This window comes from Helianthus annuus, chromosome 13 (genome assembly GCF_002127325.2).
Source record: "Helianthus annuus cultivar XRQ/B chromosome 13, HanXRQr2.0-SUNRISE, whole genome shotgun sequence".
NCBI classification, from domain to species: Eukaryota; Viridiplantae; Streptophyta; class Magnoliopsida; order Asterales; family Asteraceae; genus Helianthus; species Helianthus annuus.
The window spans coordinates 160,013,840-160,037,450 of NC_035445.2; the positions used below are offsets into that span (position 1 = coordinate 160,013,840).

Below are 23,611 nucleotides of genomic sequence, written 5' to 3' on the forward strand. Positions count from 1 at the left end.
CCTGTATCTAATGACATGTACTAGACCCGACTTAACATATGCTGTGAGCAGGCTAAGTAGATACACCAGTAATCCGAGCGAGGATCATTGGAAAGCTATCACGAGGGTGCTTAGATACATAAGATACACAAGAGACTATGGATTATATTATACCCGTGATCCAGTAGTGATCGAAGGATACACTGACGCGAATTGGATATCGGATATAAAGGATCACAGATCCACAAGTGGTTACGTGTTTACACTTGCTGGCGCAGCTATAGCTTGGAAGTCTTCCAAGCAAACGGTTATAGCTAGATCCACGATGGAATCCGAATTCGTCGCTTTAGATAAAAGCGGGGAAGAGGCGGACTGCCTACGTCAATTTGTGGAAGATATTCCAAGATGGCCAAAGCCGTTGACGGCGATTTGCATACATTGTGACAATCAATCAGCACTTGTTAGAGCACTAAGCGCGATGCACAATGGCAGATCAAGGCACATTCAACGTAGACACAACACGGCATGACAACTTATCTCAACGGGTGTTATCTCAGTTGACTATGTGAGGTCAAAGGAGAACATTGCGGGCCCGTTAACAAAAGGCTTAAACACAGATAAGGTTTATAGGTTGTCAAGAGGAATGGGACTAAAGCCCATAGATGAAGGGAATATGAGGGAAACCTAACCTAGTTGACTGGAGATCCCAAGATCTAGGTTCAATAAGCAAACTTAGTCATAAACCCAAAGGGAGTCACTGTGGGGGGTGCCCCAAAATTAATGAAGGGAGTTGTATACTTCCTAGTCCATTCTAATCAGTGACGTGAATGAAAGGTTAAGCATGTTGAGGTTAAGGATTTAGAGGAAATCCAAGATTAACCATGATGCTTTTAATGATTCAGAGGAATCACCTATGTTAGAGAGAAGTAGGGTCGCTTCGAATGGATTTGTGGGGAGGCGCAAATCCTTGAGCTCTCGCAGAACCAGGAACGTGTTCCATGACCATAAACGGACACAACCATGAGGACTTGACTCGACTAGGGAGAGTATTGTGTGAATGTATATTGTCGCCTACATAAATGGGGGATTGTTCAAAGACACAGCGTCTACAAGACCCTAGGAGGCTAAGTATGCTTCACAAAAGTAGGTTCAAAGGTTACACCTACCTGTCTTGCAATACTCAACTGTTGAACGTGTATCGTTGAAACTTGGTAGATCGATTTCTATTCATGTGGGTGATTGTTGGAAATTTTGTGAAAATAGCATTTTTCACAAATATAGGAAAATGTTTTTTTCCTATTTTGGACTAGAAATAAATATAATAGAATGAGAGGGTTTTATATATTTATTTGTGGGTTTGTGTTCTATGTCGGAAGAGCTTCACAACGAACTAAACCACGTCCAAAACGGAGCTAAGATGAATGAGATATCGATGCTCAAAGTTTGGCGTTTGAAACTTAAATGCTGGAAAAAGTGGGAAAGTGGCACCTTGTCCCACATCGGATGAGAGATAGAACTTAAAGGGGTATTTAAGTGGGAACTATCCATCCTTATTGTTTCATGGAAGCACTCACTAAGTGTACTCGCGAAGGGTGCGTAGCACCCTAACTCGCACATGCACTCGCACACGCGCGCACGTGGCGTGGGCAATGAGGCGCAATGTGGCGCTTTGATGGCGCACTTTGCACTTCGCACGCTCGCATCGCCGCGAGCCGCCTTTGTATTTTTGACCGCGTGCGCGTGGTGGAGCACAAGGGTTGCAAGGACCAAGTGGTTGGTGATGTGGCATGCAGGCGCATGACCCTGGTGGGTCCGCGCGGAGTGGCGCATGACGTGGCAGTCATGCGCATATGCGCGCGAGTACATATGGCATGGAGGCGCGCGGTTGCGCATGGTGCATGGGGCCTGATGTGACGTGCGCGGCGCACCAGAGTGAGCCAATACGGCGCGACTGTGTGGCGTGCTCGTATAGGTTCACAGGTGACGTGGCGCACGCGCGCATGGCAGTGAGCCAAAAGGACACACCGCGCATGAGCGTGCAGACCTGCGCGCATGCACTAGTGTGTCTTGTGCGCAGAAGCTTCCAGCAGCAGTTAATACAGTGCAGTTACGTTTCAGCATTCGAAACTGACGTAGTTAATACGTTTGACTGAGAATTTAATGACGAATTAAAGTGCATTGAAGACGTTTAATGCAGTTTAATTCTCCCATTAAATTCGTTTTTCAGTGTCGACCTTCATCTGCAGTATAAATAGAGGATCGAACTGCAGAATCAAACACACCGAAATTCATAGCTTACGATCTCCGTCTCTCTGAATATTCTTGTCCCATCTTCAAGAATCAAGGTACTCATTCGGGTTGGAGTCAAGACCGGCAGTGCAACTGCTTGCGGCTGTTGTATCCTGGAAACAAACGTGTTCTCATGGGAGACACGAAATTTGTTTTAAGGGACCCGTGTCTAACACGATCCTCAGCCAAGAACTTTTAATTTTCTGTAATTCTGTTCTTGTATTTTCTTTTTGATTTCAGTTGTAACAGTATAGTTTTTCAGCTTTCCTTATTTCAGTTGTAATTCTGTTAATTGTAAAGTTTTTATTTATTTTTACACGAACGGATTCTTACAATTTGTTATATAACATGCGTGATTAATGTTTTCAATATGCGTGATTATTGTGTTTCAACATGCGTGATTTTGGATTTTTGAGTTATAACGTGCGTGATTTTAAAATGAACGTGCGTAATTATCTGTCGTACGTGATGTTCGTTAAGCCGTAATGTACGTTAACCTTCCTCTCTCTCTCTCTCTCTCTATATATATATATATAGGGCCAGGATCATTTCAGAACCATAAATATTTACAGAACTCGCAGAACTCCTAATAAACAATCTTTTTATTTATATATTTTTATTTTTAGGATAATTTTATCATTTATTATGTGTATTTTTACAATTACATACAAGTTACGAGTAATTTTATCATTTTTATATGTAGTTTTATAATTACACATATGTAAACTAGTTTTTTACATATATGTAATTAGTTATGATACATATATATAATTTTAGCAATTAAACATATGTAAATTACTTTTAACATGTATGTAATCAAAGAAATACATATAATAGATGATAAAAAGATCTTAAATACAAAACTTATATATAAAATGATTGTTTATTAGGAGTTCTGAAAGTTCTGTAGTTATTTAGAGTTCTGAAATGAACTCAACCCTATATACATACATACATATATACATACATACATACATACATACATACATACATACATACATACATACATACATACATACATACATACATACATACATACATACATACATACATACATACATACATACATACATACATACATACATACATACATACATACATACATACATACATACATACATACATACATACATACATACATACATACATACATACATACATACATACATACATACATACAGGACAATGCTAGATAGAAAACCCTAAAAATTTGAGAAAACCCTAGAAAACCTAATCTCCCGACCTTTTTTTTTTTTTGAAAAAAATAACACATGTAATATACATGTTTTTAAGAGTTTTGAGCCAAAAAAATCAAAAAAGCACCGAGTGGATGTTTTTAAAAAAAATAAACAAGTTTCAGCAACTTTCGTCACTAACATGTGTTAGACAAAAAATGCTGAAACTTATTTATTTTTTTTAAAAAAAAACACTCGGCGCTTTTTTGATTTTTTTGGCTCAAAACTCTTAAAAACATGTATATTACATATGTTATTTTTTTCAAAAAAAAAAAAGTCGGGAGGTTGGGTTTTCTAGGGTTTTCTCAAATTTTTAGGGTTTTCTACCTAGCCCTACCCCATACATACATACCTACATATATATATGTATATATATATAGGGGATGGTTCAAATGAAACCACTTTCATTGTGAAAACTCGAAAACTAACTAAAAAAAGCCTAAAAAACACACAAAAAAAAATTCAATTTTTTTTATAAAAATCGCTGGTTTTTATATATAAAAAAAAACTTTTTTTCAAAAAAAAAAAAAATTGTAGTACACATGTGTAATAATACACATGTGTAGTACACATACACATGTGTAGTATTACACATGGGCACCACACAAAAAAAAAATTGAAATTTTTTTATATAAAAAAACCTACGAAATTTGGTTTGAAAAAAAAAATTTATGTTTTTTTGGCTTTTTTAATTAGTTTTTGAGTTTTCACAATAACTATTGGTTTTCATTTGAACCTTCCCCTATATATATATATATATATATATATATATATATATATATATATATATATATATGTCTTGGTACATTTTTTTATAATAATGGGTTGATTGACTACGTTACAAAGGATACCATTTGCATTTTTGTTCACGTAATTCAAATTAATAAATAAGGTGAATGCAAATATAGTAAGTAGTTTATCTATTATTCATTCAACTTGTTTTAAGTTGTGTTTTTTTAATTAATGATACTTATATTACCGTAATAGTTTAATACCGTTCAGAGTTGATGTATCAATTACACTTAACGGGGTAGGTGATATGAAATACTAAAAAAGGTAGCAAAAGTAAATGCAATTTGCAATTTGCGATTGGCAAAACGAATTAGCGACCAAAGTGAAATCGTTAGAATTAGTGACAATAGCAAAGTCTAACACAACTTAAGAATAATAGTAAGTAAGACGCAAATTTACTTGAAACTTCAATACCATGTGTTACCACCTCACGCCCTTGGTGAGGTGGATGGTCGGTGGCTTTAATGAGCGTTAAATACCGGAAATGGGGTGTGAATGGCTAGTTAAAACTAAGGGGCGTGGGTTGCACCTTACCGTGAAGGCAATGGTTTGTGGACCCCAAGACTCTCTCAACCAATTAAATTCATCCTTTTCTTTTTATGTTTTTTTTTTAATTTATTTGATATAAGTATTATTTTAATGTGTGGTGGATAGTAAAAACTTAGGGGCTGTTTGGTAGCATCTGAATGACATTAAGAGGCTACCTCTTAATGAAATCATTTAAGAGTTTAACAAAGATAATGTAGAAGAATGTGACATGTGATGGTTTACCATTCAGATGTTACCTCTTATCCAGTCAGACATAAGATTATCTCTTATTCATTCAGACATAAGGGCCACAAATGATTTCATTAAGAGACAGCCTCTGAATGGATTAAGAGGCTACCAAACAGGCCCTTAGAGTAAACTATCAAAATGGTTCCTGAGGTTTGATCACTTTTGCCATTGTAATCCAAAACTCAAACCTTTGAATCTCAAACCCTATGGTTTCAATTTTGTCATTTTCATCCAAAAGCAAAATCTGATCAGATTTTTCAGTTAACATTTAGTTTTTTATTGTCTTTTTCCTCTCTTTTAATGAAGGGTAAAATGGACAGATATTTTAATTTGTTATAATAAAACATTAAAAGACTATTTTGCCCTTCATTAAAAGGGATGAAAAAGACAGAAAAGTTGGATGTTAACTGAAAAATCTGACAAGATTTTGATTTTGAATGAAAATGGCAACAGAATTGAAACCACAGGGACCTAGATTCAAAAGATTTGAGTTTTGGACTATTGTAGCAAAAGTGATCAAACCTCAGAGACCATTTTGTCAGTTTACTCGAAAACTTATAAACCAGTACACACAAAAATAAAAAAAAGTGAGCATAAGCTCATGCCTACGTGAAAATATAACAGTTGGTTTTTCATGTAACACTAAACTAAAAGATTATAAAACCATTAACATATGGCATAAAAATAAATAATAACTCTCCTGCCGAACAAGCCCTCCGACGGAGAGAAAACGAAACACGTTACACGCTTTATTTGAGACATGGGCTTTACAAGCCCATCATGAAGATCCAATGGAAGACCAACGAAAAGCAACAGCCCAAAATATGGTTTGTCAAAAATCACTAATTTAGTTCATTAATTTAAAAGTTGTCAAAATAGTTCATATGATTTCACTTTTGTAACTATTACAGTCCACCCTCACTAACGTCATCCAGTTATTCTGTTAGTTTATTTGAAATGACATAATACCCATGTTATTAAAATTAAAATTAAAATAAATAAAGAGTGAGTTACCTTTTTCGTCTCTATGGTTTCTTAAAAATAACAATTACAGTCCATTAGTTCTAAAAATTGCCAAAACGGTACCAATACTTTCACAACTTCCACCTTCAACTCACAAACAATGGCGGTTAACAGCTTCATCTGTCTATTATCCTTTACTCTACTCTTAACTCTCTTTGTGGATCAGGGTCCTGGGACCCCAATGTTTTTAGAAAACGTAGTAGAGCCGGTATGTTAAATTTTTCAAGGACCGCATAAGAACTTTTAGACGGAACTCATTGTATCAAAAATAAAGTTGTTCTAAATAGCATTATGATGTTCAAATTCAGCTTTTACTGGTTTTTCGCCGTGTTTTGAGTCAGCGTAGCGATATTCAGATGCAGCTTTCCTCGTTTCTTGTTGTATTTGTTGTATCTCGACGCGAGATCAAAAACAACTTAAACGGGTTCTATTAACCATTACTCGTATTTACGGAGTTGAAAAAAAACTAATAGGTTCATGATAAACGGTGAAGAAAGTATTTATCACGGAATTCAGATACGTGCATAACCTCAACTTTACAATTTACTAGCCGTCTATTTGTCTATAAATTATCCTATATATTAATAATACAACCTTATAAATAGTACTTTTTATATTATAATATATATTAATATTTGTCTATAAATTTATCATAATTAACCTTTACAATTTAATAATCGTCTACTTATCTTTAACTCCATTATAACTAACCCCGCTTTACAATTTAATAATCCTCTATCGAACCAATCACAATCTTATCTCAAATAACCTACAACTTTTTCAAAGATTTTTTTACAAAATATGTAACTTCATTAAAGTTACTTATTGGAATCATCTAAATCATTTTTTTAAATAAGTTTATTATTCAAATAATACAAATTTTATAACGATCAATTAGAAATTAGGCACAATTAAGTTTGTTATGTACCGTGACAATCCAAGATTTTTTTTACAATGGGACCATTTTTCAAATATGTGTGACGAGTTATATTAAATTGGAATTATTCTCCTCACATTACACATAAAAACATAAATACAACACAAAAACATTCAGCCTGGTCACTTGACCTCGGGAACACTTGGGCCGGTCCTGGTCAAGTGCATGCTTGTGCACTCACATATATTTGTGCTTGAGCCAGGCCCGGCACACCATTACATCACAAAAAACTAAAGCAACAGAAACTTGAGATTATATTTTGGTTTGGTTGTGCTCACAAGACTATTCAAGGGCAATAGACATTTTAGTTTATACACGCAAAGAACCATATAAGTTATTTAAAAAAGATCAACTCCACTCACAATAAATCTTTTGTTTTATTATTGCCGGTCTTAATCCCAAATCAAGAAGAAATAGTTTATAGCAATAAAATTTGAAAAATGCTCCGAATTTTCATTTCCCTTGGGCCTTCAAAATGTTGAGTATCCCATGGCTTTGAGCATAAATGTATGAGAGCTTGTGAATGTATATTTTTTGAGGGAAAATCTCGAAAGCTTTATTTTCAAAACGGTCACCTCTCAAGTCTTGGGAGAGATGTTTCACGGATCCATGTGCATGGGAAATGTCATCCAATACAAACATGTCACGTGGAAAGCATCTGAGACTGCTGGGAGACTTCTGGGAGATGTCTGGGAGGCGTCTAAGACTTCTGGGAGACATCTGGGAAGCGTCTGAGACTTTTGGGAGGCGTCTGAGACTTTTCGGAGGCGTATGAGACTTTTCGGAGGCGTCAGAGACTTCTGGAAGGAGTCTGAGACGTTTGGGAAACGTTTGAGACTGTTGCTAGGCGTCACGTGTCATGTTTGTATTAGATGACGCTTCCCATGCACATGGATCCGTAAAACGTCTCTCCCAAGACTTGAGAGTAGAGGTGGCAAAATGGGTGGGTTGGGTAGGTTTGGGTAATGGGTTAGGATGGGGATGGGTTAGGATGGGTTTGGGTTAGGATGGGTTTTTTAAGAAAAAGGTCAAGATGGGTTTAGGTCATAATGGGTTTCGGTCATGATAGGCTAGAAATTAAAAAAAATCAGAAAAATTTAAAAAATTCAAAAAAAAAATTTTAAAAATCAGAAAAATTCAAAAAAAATTTAAAAAAAAAAATCAGAAAAATTAAAAAAAAATCAAAAAAAATTTAAAAAAATCAAAAAAACTAAAAAATTCAAAAAAATTCAAAAAAACCCAATCGGTCGTGAATACGCCCAATCTGTCTGGCGTTCTTCGATTTGTTCAGCGGCTGATTCTCTCACACGCATCGAAGATTATAAATTACTGATTCTCCCAAGTAGATTCAAGATTTCTAAACACTCACAATTCAAAAGATTTTAGAAAATGATTTAAAAAAAACAAAACAAAGTTATGTGAATTGAAAAGAATGAAAATTGGGTTCACCATTAAATGAAAATGGAGATCTGTGAATAATAATAGAAAATGACAGAAGATGATGAGCTTTTAAATCTTGGATTTCAGTAATGTATAATTCAGAAACGCAAGGTTCCAGATCAGGTCTAGAATCACAAGCGGACGTGAATACGCCCAATCGGTCTGGCGTTCTTCGATTTGTTCAACGGCTGATTCTCTCACACACATCAAAGGTTCACGGAGCATCCAGCGGCTGCTGGCGCGGCGGAGGAACATGGCGGCGCCGCGGAGGGAGGGAGTGGATCTGACGAAGTGGCGGGTGCGGGAGACGCCGTCGGTGGTGGTGAGGAGCGGCGATGTGGTGGTGGAGTCGTCGGTGGAAGAATCATGGCGATTGAGATGACATGATTGGCGATTGGATCGAGTGGGGGTAAACCCTAGTTCTAGTTAGAAGAAGAAGAAGAAGTCGATGAGGACATGGTTGTTGATTGTTTGACAGTTATCTGTTTTAGGGTTAGATAGTTAAAACTTAAAAACCCATCCTGACCCATGTTAAAATTTAGATGGGTATTTTAAAACCCATCCTAACCCATCTTGACTAAATCCTCAGCCCATTCAAACTTATTTCCTTTTTTAAAGAGGCCCAAAATAACCCAAAATATCATGGTTGGGTTTTTATTGCCACCCCTACTTGAGAGGTGACCATTTTGGAGATTAGGATTGGTCAATGGCCATTTTCGAGATTTTCCTTTTTCAATTTTGATACGTATTACGAGGCAACAATATGGTGGCTAGAAAAAAAAAACAATGTGTGATGCTAAGTGTGGTGACGATGGCAGCTAGCTAGATGCAGCGGTAGATGAAAGTGCCACCGATAGAGCTAGGTGCGAAGACATTTAGCCGAGGACAAAGTTCTTTATTTTTACAATAATACATATTACACAATAACCCTTTAATATGATAAAATATACCAAACCCATGTATTTATTTATTTTAACTTATCACACAAGCAGGGGCGGACCTACCCTTTAGCCAGGGTGGGCGGCCGCACCCCTTGAAAAAAAAAAATTTAGTGTATATTTTAGGCAAAAAACCTGACCGCACCCCTTGAAAATATGGTTAAACACCTCATCCGCACCCCCAGCAAATAATTTCTGGGTCCGCCACTGCACACAAGTCTTTGAAGTCCCAAAAGACCAAAAAGAAATCGTGCATCACTATGGCTTGGTATCCAACTTCGGCGGGCGACCATAATGCGGCGGTTTCCTTCCTTGTGGCGGCTTATATGTAGCTTCGGTGTTGTCAATCTCCGGTGGATGGCGACCATGGGGCGGTTTCTTTTTAATTGGTGGCTTATGCACGGGTGGGAGGTCATGATAAGGTGGTTTGCCACCCTTATATGGTGGTTTGTCGCCCTTATAAGGTGGTTTTTTCACATCTTCAGCGTCGGTCTCTGGTTGTGGGTGGTCGTGGTGTGGGGGTTGAGGGGGCTTATGTTTAGGTGGAAGGCCATGTTGTGGTGGTTTTATTGCATTAGAAGTGTCAAGTGGAGTTTGATCATGTTCTAAGGGTTGTGCATGGTGGTTAAAGTTGGCAAATGTGGTGGTGGTGGTGGTGGTGATAAAGATGAGTGTTAAGGTGAAGAGAATGATGAGATTAGTATGCATGGTGTTTTTTTAGGATGATTGATCAATGACACTCATCTATTTATAGATAATCTCAGTGTTATATTATTATATTTGAAAGTTTTTGTGTTTATATGTACACACTCACTTTCTTTATATTTATTACTCTCTACATATATATTAGAATGTTTATATGAGAATTAGAAAAGTTAAAAGAGTTAGGGTCACATAGTGCGTATTTGAATATTTCGTTTAAATAATGGTGTCTATAGTTAAATGAATAGTTTCACTTTTGGCTGGAGTATGAAACTAATGAGTGTGTCCGTGATTCGCAATGGGTTCGAAACATAGATAAAAATAAGTAAATCTCGAACGTAGCGATAAAAAAAAACCACGTTGCAATGATAGATTTGAAAATCACGTAAAATTACCACATTATATACGCAAGTCAAGATATTCAAGCAAAATTTACAACTTAACGTATATAAAAATAAACATGAAGAACATGCATTATAGTGAGTCGGTTTAAACGTAGTAAAACATGTTGCAATGGTGTATCTAGATATGAGCGCCAAACGGTTTAAATGGTTAAGAAAAAGTTTAAAACAATCAGTCGGATTAAAAACAACGTTATGAAATTGACAAAAATAAAACATGTTGCAATGATGTATTTAGAGATGGGCGCCAGGGGTTTAAAAAATCAAGTGCTTTAAAAAACGTTTAAAACAATCGGAACGTTTAGAAACAACATTGCGAAAAATTCATGTCAAAATATAAATAGAAATAACTTGCGTGGGGCGTTGATATACAAAACAAAACCCATAAAAACCGAAAAATTCTTTAAAAGTCAAAATGGTATCTTTATTAAACTTCTAGGGTTATATTGTTAATAAAATTATTAAAGAAAAAAATATAATTTTATTATTAAAGTTGAGAGGCCAAATTTAAAACTTATTAAAATTTATAAGTGTAAATGAAAATTAGCCACTAAAAAACAAAACAATCATCATCATCATTATCCTACTCAGTAAATCTCACCAATAGCAAAGCAAAGGTAGGGTATGAGAAGGGTAAGATGTAGACAACCTTACCTCTACCCCGTAAGAATAGAAAGACTGCTTCCAGTGAGACCCCTGGCTCGACAGTAGTTTTGCATCAAGCCTTGGACATAAGGCACGTAACACTCAGCAATCGGGACAAAGACTTATTAGTGCATTTACCCTTTTGTCTTTCAGCTATCAACGCCACCACGTGATACATGATTCACCGTCCTCAGCTTTTAACGTTACTTTCACGAAATTAGCAAAATAACGTTAAAATTAATGCCTTTCACTTTTGCCCCCCGATGACCCAGACATATGTATATTATATACGCATACCCGCAAACGGGACGTATAAAAAACAAAACAAAAAAATTACTATTCATAAACCTATATACCTTAGCTAAAGACAATCTTTTAACAGAAACCTTTGAAGACTGTATGCTTTCAAAGCCTATCACACACTAAAAAAACACACCAAAAATATCTGGTAAGTATAACATATTATCTTCATGTGCTTCTAACTTTCATTATTATTTTTAGAGTCAACTTTCGTTTCGCTCTCTGTGGTTTGGTCACTTTAACGGTTTTACCCAAACCTTTAAAAATAGTCATTTTTCTCCAATAGTTTGCTATGGTTGTTCCATTTTACTCCATTTTCCTCTAACATAATATAAAATGACTAAAATATCCTTTTGGTTAGACAAAACAATTAAATTTAAAATCTATCAATTAAATAGTCCCATAGACTATTTAAGTCATTTGGTCAAAAATAATATAGAAAAAACAAAAAACACCCAACCCCACCCTACCCACACCCCTTTCTACTAACAATAACTCCATAATTGTCGGGGATTACTTAATAAAGTAGTAAATCGAGTAGAAGACACCAATGCATAAACTCCCCACAACTTGAGAGCCAACGTGTAACCCATAGTTATGGGGAGGCAAACAAGTCGCATGAAACTACGGATTTCACATGGAAGTTGTTGTGCAGGTTTTCGAGCTATAGGCAGGTAGCCACGACACGAGTTAGAGGCACGCATTCTTGGCTTCTATTTGGTCTTGTGATTTCGTAAACAATCATCAACAGTTATGGGGTCATTGGATTTTTTTTATATTTTTTTTGCAAATCACAAATAACCCCCTTACTTATTAATTTGATTGTTTTAAAATTGTTTTTCCCAATTAAAAGGTATCCTTTTTCATTTACATAAACTTAATAGAAAATTTAATAGAGGTTATTTTCATCTAAACCCTAAAGTTACGAAACCATAAACTTTACTTTTTTTTTTAACGGAAACTTTTATTTATCACATTGCTAGCAACTTAGATTGTGACATTAGTTAAATCACATGAACATCTGTATAATTAACTAATGGGTTGGTTCAAAATCCAATGATTGAGTTCGACTCAAATCCAAATTCTAAATTTGGTTTGGATAATTAGCCATTATATTTTTATTTACTAACAAACTCACTATAACCTTATTTCTTTTTATTTTTTTCTCAATCAACTTGATATAATTATTATCTTTTTTTTTTACAGCAATGAACGACGTGCCAACCACCGTGACACCGGGCGTTGTGGTCAAGGTCGACTACTCGTCCGCCGCCAGCCCCTTGGCTCTCCTCAGGTGCGCGGAAACCAGACCTCCACTCGCCCAAACGCACGACAGTGAAATAATCGGTAAAACCTTGCCTCTCATCCAAGTCGAACAGGGACACCCGTATTCGCTCCTCACCTGGATGCCGCACAAAATAGTGAGGAGAGTGGGAATCGAACCTGGGTCACAAGGAACACCAATTCTTTCCCAACCACTCCACCACTACCTCATTAACGATATAATTCTTATCTCATTTCATGTCGTAAATTTATTTCGTATGGTTGTTTTAGTTTGTATTTTACATGGATTCTTTAAAGATCCAAATACACATATAAAAAATAATTGAATGAACAAAATAAATTCGAATAACAAATTTGAATTCGGGTTTTAATCAATAACTAAGCTCACACCATATCGTCAAATCTTAACTTTAATAGTAAAGTAACGTTACCCTTCGGTATATTTGATTGTTTAAACAAAGAAGTTTAATAATATAATCTATACTATATAATAAAAGAAACCATTTTAGGGGCACATGTCACTCATTGAAGCCATCTATTTTTTAACCTATTAAAATTAAATAATCATTTAAAATTAAATAATTATTTATGAGATATACATAGAGATATACTATTTAATATATATAATTATATGAGATATAGGTAGAGATATAGTATAGATTAAAAACTTATTTAGAAAATATACTATTAATATTAAATTATTATTTTTATAATAAATTTCTTTAGATATAGGAATAGGTTACATTATAGTTTTATTATATCGTAGAGAGATTTCATTTTAATAGTTACGTTTATACTTTTACATCCAAATTTAGGTAACATATTTAAATTGTGTATGACTCTTTATAATCAGTAATATGTTTTAAATATATTTAACTTTTTATAATCAGTAAATGTTTTAAATATATTTATTTTAAATAAAATATTATATATTTTTTAAATATGTTTTATAAAAATAAGAATATGACATAAGATGTAATTTTAAGGAGAGAAAAATTATTATTATTTAATAGGAGAGAAAATGCAGGAAATCAAAATCTGAAATTAATCAGAACTCAACTCGTGTATTACACGAGGTTTTTTAAAAATATAAGTTTTTATTATTAACTATATAAAATTACATTTATTCAACCCGTGTAACACACAGGGTTTTTTAAGATACAACTTTTTTTATCATTTACTATACAAAATTACATTTATTCAACCCGTGTAATACATGAGGTATTTAAAAATATATTTTTTTATTATTTGATATATAAATTCAACACGTATAATACACGGGGTTTTTTAAAGATATAATTTTTTTTGTAAATTACTATACAAAATTACATTTATACAACCTGTGTAATACATGAGTTTTTAAAAATATAACTTTTTTATTATTTGATATATAAAATTAGATTTATTCAACCCGTACAATACACGGGTTTTTTTAAATATATAAATAATTTATTATTTAGTATTTTTTTTATTATTTGATGTATAAAATTATATTTATTCAACCTGTACAACAATACAAGGGGTTTTTAAAGATATAACTTTTTAGTTTTTAGTATATAAAATTATATGTATTCAATCCATGTAATAAACAAAGTTTTTAAAGATATATTATTTATTATTTAGTATATAAATTCACATTTATTCAGCCCGTGTAATACACGGAGTTCTAATCTAGTATATTTTTTATTTAATTAATAAAAAAGTTTACCAACCCTTCTAGAAAAAAAGGAGGAAAAGTTAAAAAGACAATATCGACAAAATACGTATGACATGACCTTTTGAAAAAACCGAATGCATTTAGACAACTTTTAACATATTGTCAAAGATAGGATCGGAACATATTTAACAGATGGCTTATCATACTTGAAAGATAAACTTCTAAGAGATTTGTGACCGACGTAACATCATAATTATAACAACCATAATGTAGTGGTGGCAAAAGCATCACATGCTATTAAAGTTATAGTAGATTACAAGGATTGTTTATAATTTATCTAGTATTAAGCTCCCTCACGCTACGGTAGGGATGTAAAACCTTCTACACCATCGTCGATCACCAACACTGAAGATGTAGCGTGTTAATGCGAATAAATTATACCGAAACATAAAACATAGAAAAGAATAACTGAGTCAATCTAAACCGCACGCATTGCAACGAACCTAACAAACAGAAAAACATAACCCTTGTTAGGGGGGGGGGGGGGGGTTGATAGGCTCTCTATTTAGAATACCTTAGTTGTATCGCTGGCCTAGCTTGAATTAGTTTACCACTAATTTGTAATTTATTTTTCCTAGGTTAGTTGTATCATGTATGATTATTTAAAATGGGTGTTGGGTTAAATGATTATTGGGTTAATGATGTAGTGGGCTTAATTTTTTAAATGGTTTATGGGTTTATAACAATTTAGATTTTAGAGGATAATGTGTGTTAATTATCAATTTATAAATCATTTGTGTTAATTCAAGACTGGATATCTACCATTGAATAAATCATTTTAGAGGATATGGGTTTATAACAATTTAGATGTTAATAACGTTATTAATGTAGGTCCACGGGTACCTAAAATGACTTCGAGTATGTTTTAAATGTTAAATACTAAAATGACCAATACAATTCAAGACTGGATTTCTACCATTGACTAAATCATGATACAATTGTAAAAATACAATTCACGACTAGATTTCCCCAACAAAATAAGATTACAATTTTAAAATTCGATAAACACTAAAAATCTTTCCAATGCCATTATTAAAATCAGTTTTCATCGGATTGAGAAGTGATAGCATCGTATTAGCATTTGAATTAATCACTCAGATTTGAGAACCACGCTTGAGTTAATCACTTAGACTTCTGACCCGTGATTGAGTTGACTACAAAAGAACCCCCCAGTCCGAAATGAGGTGGCACTCGCCGCAAGATCCCAACCAAACCTCAACGTTGTGGGTGAAGTTTGAAATGAGGTGGCACTCGCCATAAAACTCTAACTAAAACGATTTTGCCTATCCCAACCATACTAACTATGAACACAAGTCACACTGTTTCCAGTCAAACTAAGACTATCTTCAGCTAGATCTTGCAATGTGTCCATGTCAACAACTACAAATGGAGAGAGATCCATGCTTTTTCATGATATATATAAAAAATCAAAGGAAAATTTCATATATACCTACAGACTTGTAAAATATCATGTATACCCTTGCAAAATTATAAATATTATATACCCTTACAAAGTAGTTAAAATAACATATATATACCCAATTCATTAGAAACAATTTTATAAAAGATTATTTTAATCTCATTTTTCATAAAAATTGAAACTTCTACAACCTTTAACTTCAAATATTATATTTACACAATTATAGCTTAATTTATTTTGTTTAAATATTATATATATATAGAGAGATATGGAGAATACTATTGCTTAATTGGGAAAATGAGTAAAAATAAATTTAAGCTTAAAATGTGTTATATAAAAACATGAAGGTGTATACGATATTTTTGGTTTTTGTTGGGAACATATGAAAATTTTCAAGTTTGTACGGGTATATATGAAAATAATACAAAAATAAAAACCAAAGAAACCAAAAAGACACAGAAAAATGCTTACTATCAACATGCTGTCTGCCATTTGCTCAAATAATTATGATCTTCAGGTGCCAAGAACCACATAATCAAAACTTTAGCATCATGCCAATAATTGGCATGGGTGGAGTAGGTAAAAATACTCAATTCAAAGCATGGGTTTTCGGTTTTGATGATTTTGATGCTTTTGGCAAAAGCTTGGAAGAGTATGAAACATCAATTTCTTCCAATCTTGTTACGTAGCATCAAACTCATCATAAACCTTAAACACACGCCTAGAACAATCCAGATTTGGCTTTTCATTGCACAAAAGTCTGGTTAGAGCGGTTTTACCTATCCCAACCATACCAACTATGGACACAAACTGTAACAAAACCAGATGCATCCTTCTCGGTGAAAGGAAAAGTATCTTCAACCAGATATAGTAATTTAAGGGTAAACTCCTGTAACTGCTCCTCGATGACTGTAAACGTAGATATGTAGAAGCCAACTAGACAAAAAAGAAAAATCCGGATAAGAAAAACGATAAATGCATTCATGTAAATCAAATTTTAATTATGATATACCTGTAAGGCACTCAAGGACGACGTAAGCAAACAGACATGCACCACTTCAGCATCGTGCCAATAATTGGCATGGGTGGGGTAGGCAAAAACACTCCGATTTCAAAGCGAGGGTTTTCGTTTCTGATAACTTAAATGTTTTCGTTTCCGATTCAAATTTGCAATCTAGATATATAAGATACAAAGTGACAGCTTTGAGCCATAACAAAAGTTAAAAATAGCTTTAGCGTCAAAATCATCAAAAACTCAAACCCATGCCTCAAACAATCGAAAACTAGCTTTTCAAGCTAGAGCGACTTTGTCTATCCCAACCATACTAACTATGGACACAATCCACAACAAAGCTAGATGCACTGTTCCAAACCATGTGGTCCATGTGTATCCTCAGCCAGAGACAATAACCATGTTCCTGTCAACAGTTAGTTGATAATGAGACACTAAGCTTTCTCAAGACATATCTACTTATACCACAAAATCACAAAAAAAAAAACTTGTTGAACTGAAGGAAAATCGTTTGTAATATTTATAAAAACCAAAACCAAAGAAACCATACAGACATATAGAAAACCTACCACTCACAGCCACTTTCAAAATCTACTAAAATTATAGAGTGTGAATAGTGTCTCCTAAAATATATAGATGATCCTAAAATATATAGATGAACAGTAACCTTTTATCTACAGATGAACGTAAATTTTTTTCTCTCCTCACAACTAGGGGGGTCGGGTACCGGTACCAAACCGGTATATTCGTTACCGAACCGGTACCCATTTTCTCCATTTCTTGATACCGATACTTACGGGTAAAACAACAGTAAATACTGGTACCGAAACCGGTGTATTCAGTACCTGTACCGGTACCACTTTTCTCCATTTTTGGTACAGGTACTTACGGGTAAAACACCGGTAAATACCGGTACCGAAACCGGTGTATTCGGTACCAGTACCGCTTTTCTCCGTTTCTCAATACCGGTATCATGCTCATCCCTACTCACAACAACTTATAACCACTTTTTATAATATAAAGAACCACATAATCAAAACTTTAGCATAGTGTTTTCATTTCTAATAACTTCAATACTTGCAATCTTTAAATATTGCAGATCTAAATCTGCATAGCATCAAACTCATCATAAACCCTAAACTCACACCTCAAACAATCTAGATCTAGCTTTTAAAACCACAGAAATCTGAACAAAGCGGTTTTACCTAACTATGAACACAAACAACAACAACTTCAAACTGAAAGCATGCTGAACCAGATCTAGTAACCTAAGTGAGTGAATTCATCTAATTTACTTCTTCAAGCAATCAATTGGAACGTTAAGTATGAACACAAACTATTAACAACTTCAAACCGATGGTATCTGCTACCAGATCTGGTAATTTGACGAACAAATTCATCTAATTTACTTCAAATTCAACTAATTGAAGCGTTAACTTGTAGAATAAGTTGAGATGAGGTTTCTTACCATCGGATTCAGTGATTTTTTTCATCTTCAGAAGCATCGTGATGCAGTTGCCGTAGCGGCTGTGTGCTGAAGATAGATGAAAAAGATAGGGTTTGTGTGGTGGTTGTTTAGGGTTAAATAGAGAGTGATGTACATGAATGACCCTTGCATTTTGTTTAAGGTTGCAAATATAGTCTCTCTAGATATAATATTTGTGTTTCAAAGTTAGAGTATTCACATCCATTCCACCGTATTTTCATACTAAATTACGCTAAAAAAACATTAAATTTTCTCTTTCTTTCTCAATTAAATAATATTTTTTAATACCTTTATCATTACATTTTCCCTCTCCTCTACTCATAAGCACTTTCAAAATATATTAAAAACTTATAGAGGGTAAAAGTGTTCCCCAAATATACATATGAACAGTAACATTTTTTCTATCCTCACTTACAACCACTAGTTTGGTATTGGCAATAGATCTATTGGAAATTGACAATAGTATAGAGTTGTAGAAAGTATGCGAAAACTAAACGCAATAAAGAAGACAAATCATCGATGATTAATCAAATAATCTTAACGACAACAACAATATTAAGGACTTGAAACCTTAGAATCTTGAAGAAGTTTTTGGATCACTTCAATCTTTATTGTCTCCTCGTGGTGCACATTTCCCAAGGTATTAAACACAAACGTTGTTACAATCAAAATGGCAACCAAGATCTAAGTTATTGGTGCCTAAACGGTTAAGAATTCAAGATATGAGTCTCCTGCTAATCCCCCTACAATCTTCTAGATTTTTTTTGCAATGTTGGTTTTTGTTTTTATAATTTATGGTTTGAAGGGCAAAATAGTTATTTCAAAGCGAACAAAAATCTCTCACTTTATCCGCCGCAGATCAATCACAAACCTTAGTATCATTCGGAGTTCAATCACCGGAAAGCTTGTTCAAAACCAATTAAGCGGACCTTCTCTCTCTTCTTTTCTTCCAAGAAGTTGTTTTTGTATATTGCTTTAGACCTGAGTTCAAGTGTGGTGCAAGAAAAGATGTGTGGTAGAAAGGGAAAAGAAGCAGCTTCTAAAACAACGTACACACTTGACTGGACGACCATGGGAAAGAAGAGATAGACATACCTGAGAACGACAAAGATATCAGTGGTAGACCTTGGTCTCGGTGACTACGGTGGTTATCACCGTCAAGAGAGGTGATGACTCCGACTTCAACTTTTGCATCCTAATATTTTATCAATTCCCAGACCCCAATCGTCAACCCCATGGAACCTCTCCAGACCCCTAAAACGGGAGGCGGGGAGAATGGGCAGTTGAATTGTAGTTAGGGTCAAGTGGGGAACCCTCTTATAGGAGAGAAAGGCAGGAGAACGTGTGAGCAACAAATTAGGAAACCACACCAAAGGAGAAGAGAGACACCCAAACCTCCAAAAACTACTGCTTTTTCCGTTATTTTCGGTGAGCTTAAATGGCTAGGATTTTCAACTGGAATAGCTGCCTGCTTACAATGGTACAAACAGAAGAAACTCATTTTATGTAAGTTAATAAGCTTAAAAAGTAAGCTCTATCGTTTAATCACTAACCATACTTAAAAAATGATACGTAGAAAATTACCAAATAACCGTGTGACCTGAAATAGGACGTGTGCTCATGGCATTAGAGAAAGTAACATTGGTGAGGCTCCTTTGCCTGTTCCTGACATATCTTTACCTAGCAAAATCTTTGAAAATCATTCTTTCATCATTTCAAGCTCTACAGGATACATGATTATTAAAACATACAAATTCAGTAGAGTGATCAATTTGACCAATAACATAGCATCTTTAGCCTCTTTCTTATTATACACTTGTAGAAAGTATTGTAAGCGTATAACTCTTATTGTGAAGTTGGAAAAAATATTAGTATTGATAAAACATATATACATTAGGAATGTTAGAATGTCTCTTCATTTATAATAACTTGTTTCTTTTAATTAACAATATAAATTGACCATTAGAAACTGAAACTATGAAAATGCAAAATAGTAGTTTTGAATTAACAATGTATTCTTTGGTTTTTTCATAAGTTTAATAGCAACATCCACACCATTGTAAGTACCTTTATGAAGCTTCGCAAATAATTACAAAGAAGTAAGAACCTGCATGATGTATTGAACAAATATTAAGAAATAGTGTTACATATCAACCCACCCATTTTGTAAAAAGTAAAAGAAAGAAAAAGAAAAGATAACTGCACTGACCTGGTGCGAAACTTATAATTATTTGACCTCTACTTTATAAGCAATGGTAGCCATGTACTCAAAGCAGTAATACGCATACATCCATCAAAGAGTTTTAAAATTGAGAGCCTTCTCAATATGAGGTACAAAACCTAGGATTTAAACCTATTATAATCCCATTATTTGCAGCATATATCACCAAAGACTACCATTTTAAAACAAAAATGTAACATGAAATGTGATAAAAATATATACCTTACAGAAAAAAGAGGTCATTAGAAGGAATGAATACCTTGTTCTGCCACTCCCAATCATGATTCATGACCTTCCAAAAAAAACATAATATGTGAAATAATAGCAACTAATTGACTAAATAAACCACATTCAAATGTAAAATTTAAGAGCAAGAGATTACATAACCAGTAGGGCTAACATTATATGCCACAAAACAAAAGGGGTTACCTCAGTTTATTTACTGTACGGTTGCCCGAAGTCACCTGCCAGTTTTGGTCTCGTCTCGGTTGTCGGAACCACAAAGAGCTCCTTCATTCTTGATATTCTTGAGGTGAACATCCTCATTCGGATGAAAACGATGCAACATGAGTGAAAATTAGGTTAAACTTACAATTCTGGCACTGGATGAATTGAATTGAAGATCAGAAATGTGACAGAGCTGAGCAGCACTCAGAACGACTTGTTTCGATTTGAAAAGCCCTAGAAGCACAATAACGTGAAAGCTTCAAGAAACAACAAAACCCCTTTTATTTAATCAAAGCTCCAAATTATATTTGGTTTTAAAACCGTACCTGAAATCACGAGAAGGAGACGATGACCAATCAGGGATGAATCGTCAATTTCTAGAGTGGGTTACGGGAAGCTTGGAAGAAGATCCAAGGTTGGGGAGGAGAAAGGGGGACGTAGGGGATGGGGATCTATAATGGGTGGAGGGAGAGGATGAAGAGAACCGCTAGAAGAGTGGGATGGAAACCTCTAATAACCTCTCAAAACTTGCAAACTGCTCTGCATAAAAAATAACCTCTAAATTTTAGTAATAACCACCTACTTATTATGGTCAGGATTAATCTCAGAAATAACTGTCAAATTTGAACGGTTGAGATCATTACAAAAATGGTTATTTTTCTCAAAACCATCAAAGAGTTTTAAAATTGAGAGCCTTCTCAATATGAGGTACAAAACCTAGGATTTAAACCTATTATAATCCCATTATTTGCAGCATATATCACCAAAGACTACCATTTTAAAACAAAAATGTAACATGAAATGTGATAAAAATATATACCTTACAGAAAAAAGAGGTCATTAGAAGGAATGAATACCTTGTTCTGCCACTCCCAATCATGATTCATGACCTTCCAAAAAAACATAATATGTGAAATAATAGCAACTAATTGACTAAATAAACCACATTCAAATGTAAAATTTAAGAGCAAGAGATTACATAACCAGTAGGGCTAACATTATATGCCACAAAACAAAAGGGGTTACCTCAGATTATTTACCGTACGGTTGCCCGAAGTCACCTGCCAGTTTTGGTCTCGTCTCGGTTGTCGGAACCACAAAGAGCTCCTTCATTCTTGATATTCTTGAGGTGAACATCCTCATTCGGATGAAAACGATGCAACATGAGTGAAAATTAGGTTAAACTTACAATTCTGGCACTGGATGAATTGAATTGAAGATCAGAAATGTGACAGAGTTGAGCAGCACTCAGAACGACTTGTTTCGATTTGAAAAGCCCTAGAAGCACAATAACGTGAAAGCTTCAAGAAACAACAAAACCCCTTTTATTTAATCAAAGCTCCAAATTATATTTGGTTTTAAAACCGTACCTGAAATCACGAGAAGGAGACGATGACCGATCAGGGATGAATCGTCAATTTCTAGAGTGGGTTACGGGAAGCTTGGAAGAAGATCCAAGGTTGGGGAGGAGAAAGGGGGACGTAGGGGATGGGGATCTATAATGGGTGGAGGGAGAGGATGAAGAGAACCGCTAGAAGAGTGGGATGGAAACCTCTAATAACCTCTCAAAACTTGCAAACTGCTCTGCATAAAAAATAACCTCTAAATTTTAGTAATAACCACCTACTTATTATGGTCAGGATTAATCTCAGAAATAACTGTCAAATTTGAACGGTTGAGATCATTACAAAAATGGTTATTTTTCTCAAAATAGACTACTGAAAATTTAGAAGGTAACCACCAAAGTTGTGGAGATAGTGGGCAATAAAAGGTGGAGGTAACCACCACATACAAAAACCAACCATAACTTCTTGGAACCGCCACAAGAGTGGTTATTTTAGTGAGTTTAAACGGCTTAGATTTCATCTCAGCAAGATCTAATGGTGGATATCGATTTGGAAGGTGGTTACACTTAATGGGTTTAATGTATATATATAATATTTAATAAAAATAAGAAAAAAAGAACTCTATGAATCAAAGTAAAAAGGAAAAAATCGGTGGTTCAAAATTTAAATGTAATTTTATTTTTGGACTTGAGGATCCAAATTCATAAAGAAAGTCTTTTTAGGAAATGAAGATGATGTTTTTTAGTCAGATCATTTGGTGTATTAATTTTAGGGTAATTATGTGTTTTAATAGTATTTAGTTTGAGATTAAGCAATATTTTTTTGGATGGGAGACCATGTTTTTTAATTAGATCATTTGGCGTATCAATTTTAGGGTAATTATGTGTTTTAATACCCAATTTTATCGTCGTGAAAGTGGTTTTGTCGATCTAGGTGATTAATTGTTTTAATCTTTGCACGTTTACTATTTTATTAGAGACTCATTATTTATTTATGATTAACGTTTTCACTTTCGTATTTATAATAAAGTGTCTTGATTATTTATTTATTAATATTGATATTAATACTAATAATAGTATAACAAAATATAAAAAGTAACAAAAGCATTATAAAATAAAATAAGATAAAAAAACATAATTATTACTTTTGAATTTATAATAAAACATAATTATTACTTTTAACTTTATCATAAAATAATATAATAAAGTAGTTAATCATTA

At 34.2% G+C, this 23,611-nt stretch overlaps 1 protein-coding gene and 1 long non-coding RNA gene across 13 annotated transcripts; both read right to left on the reverse strand.

Moving 5' to 3' along the window:
• Positions 1–9,668: 9,668 nt before the first annotated feature.
• LOC110902139 (early nodulin-75-like) lies at positions 9,669–10,118 on the reverse strand. The gene has a single exon (XM_022148869.1). The coding sequence runs from the start codon at positions 10,116–10,118 to the stop codon at positions 9,669–9,671; it is 450 nt and encodes a 149-aa protein (XP_022004561.1).
• Positions 10,119–15,344: 5,226 nt separating this feature from the next.
• Positions 15,345–22,762, reverse strand: LOC110899998. 12 transcript variants are annotated; one of them, XR_004876468.1, is made up of 12 exons: positions 22,416–22,762; positions 22,072–22,323; positions 21,866–21,935; positions 21,372–21,585; positions 21,028–21,279; positions 20,587–20,890; positions 20,445–20,484; positions 19,962–20,057; positions 19,473–19,845; positions 18,360–19,358; positions 16,892–17,297; positions 15,345–16,815 (listed from the first exon to the last, which is right to left on the reverse strand). It is a non-coding gene; the product is annotated as an uncharacterized LOC110899998 (long non-coding RNA). The 12 variants fall into 12 exon arrangements; XR_004876462.1 differs by having other exon boundaries at positions 18,360–19,845; positions 20,587–20,730; positions 20,821–20,890; positions 22,416–22,760; XR_004876465.1 differs by having other exon boundaries at positions 18,360–19,845; positions 20,587–20,717; positions 20,858–20,890; positions 22,416–22,759.
• Between the last annotated feature and the right edge of the window lie 849 nt (positions 22,763–23,611).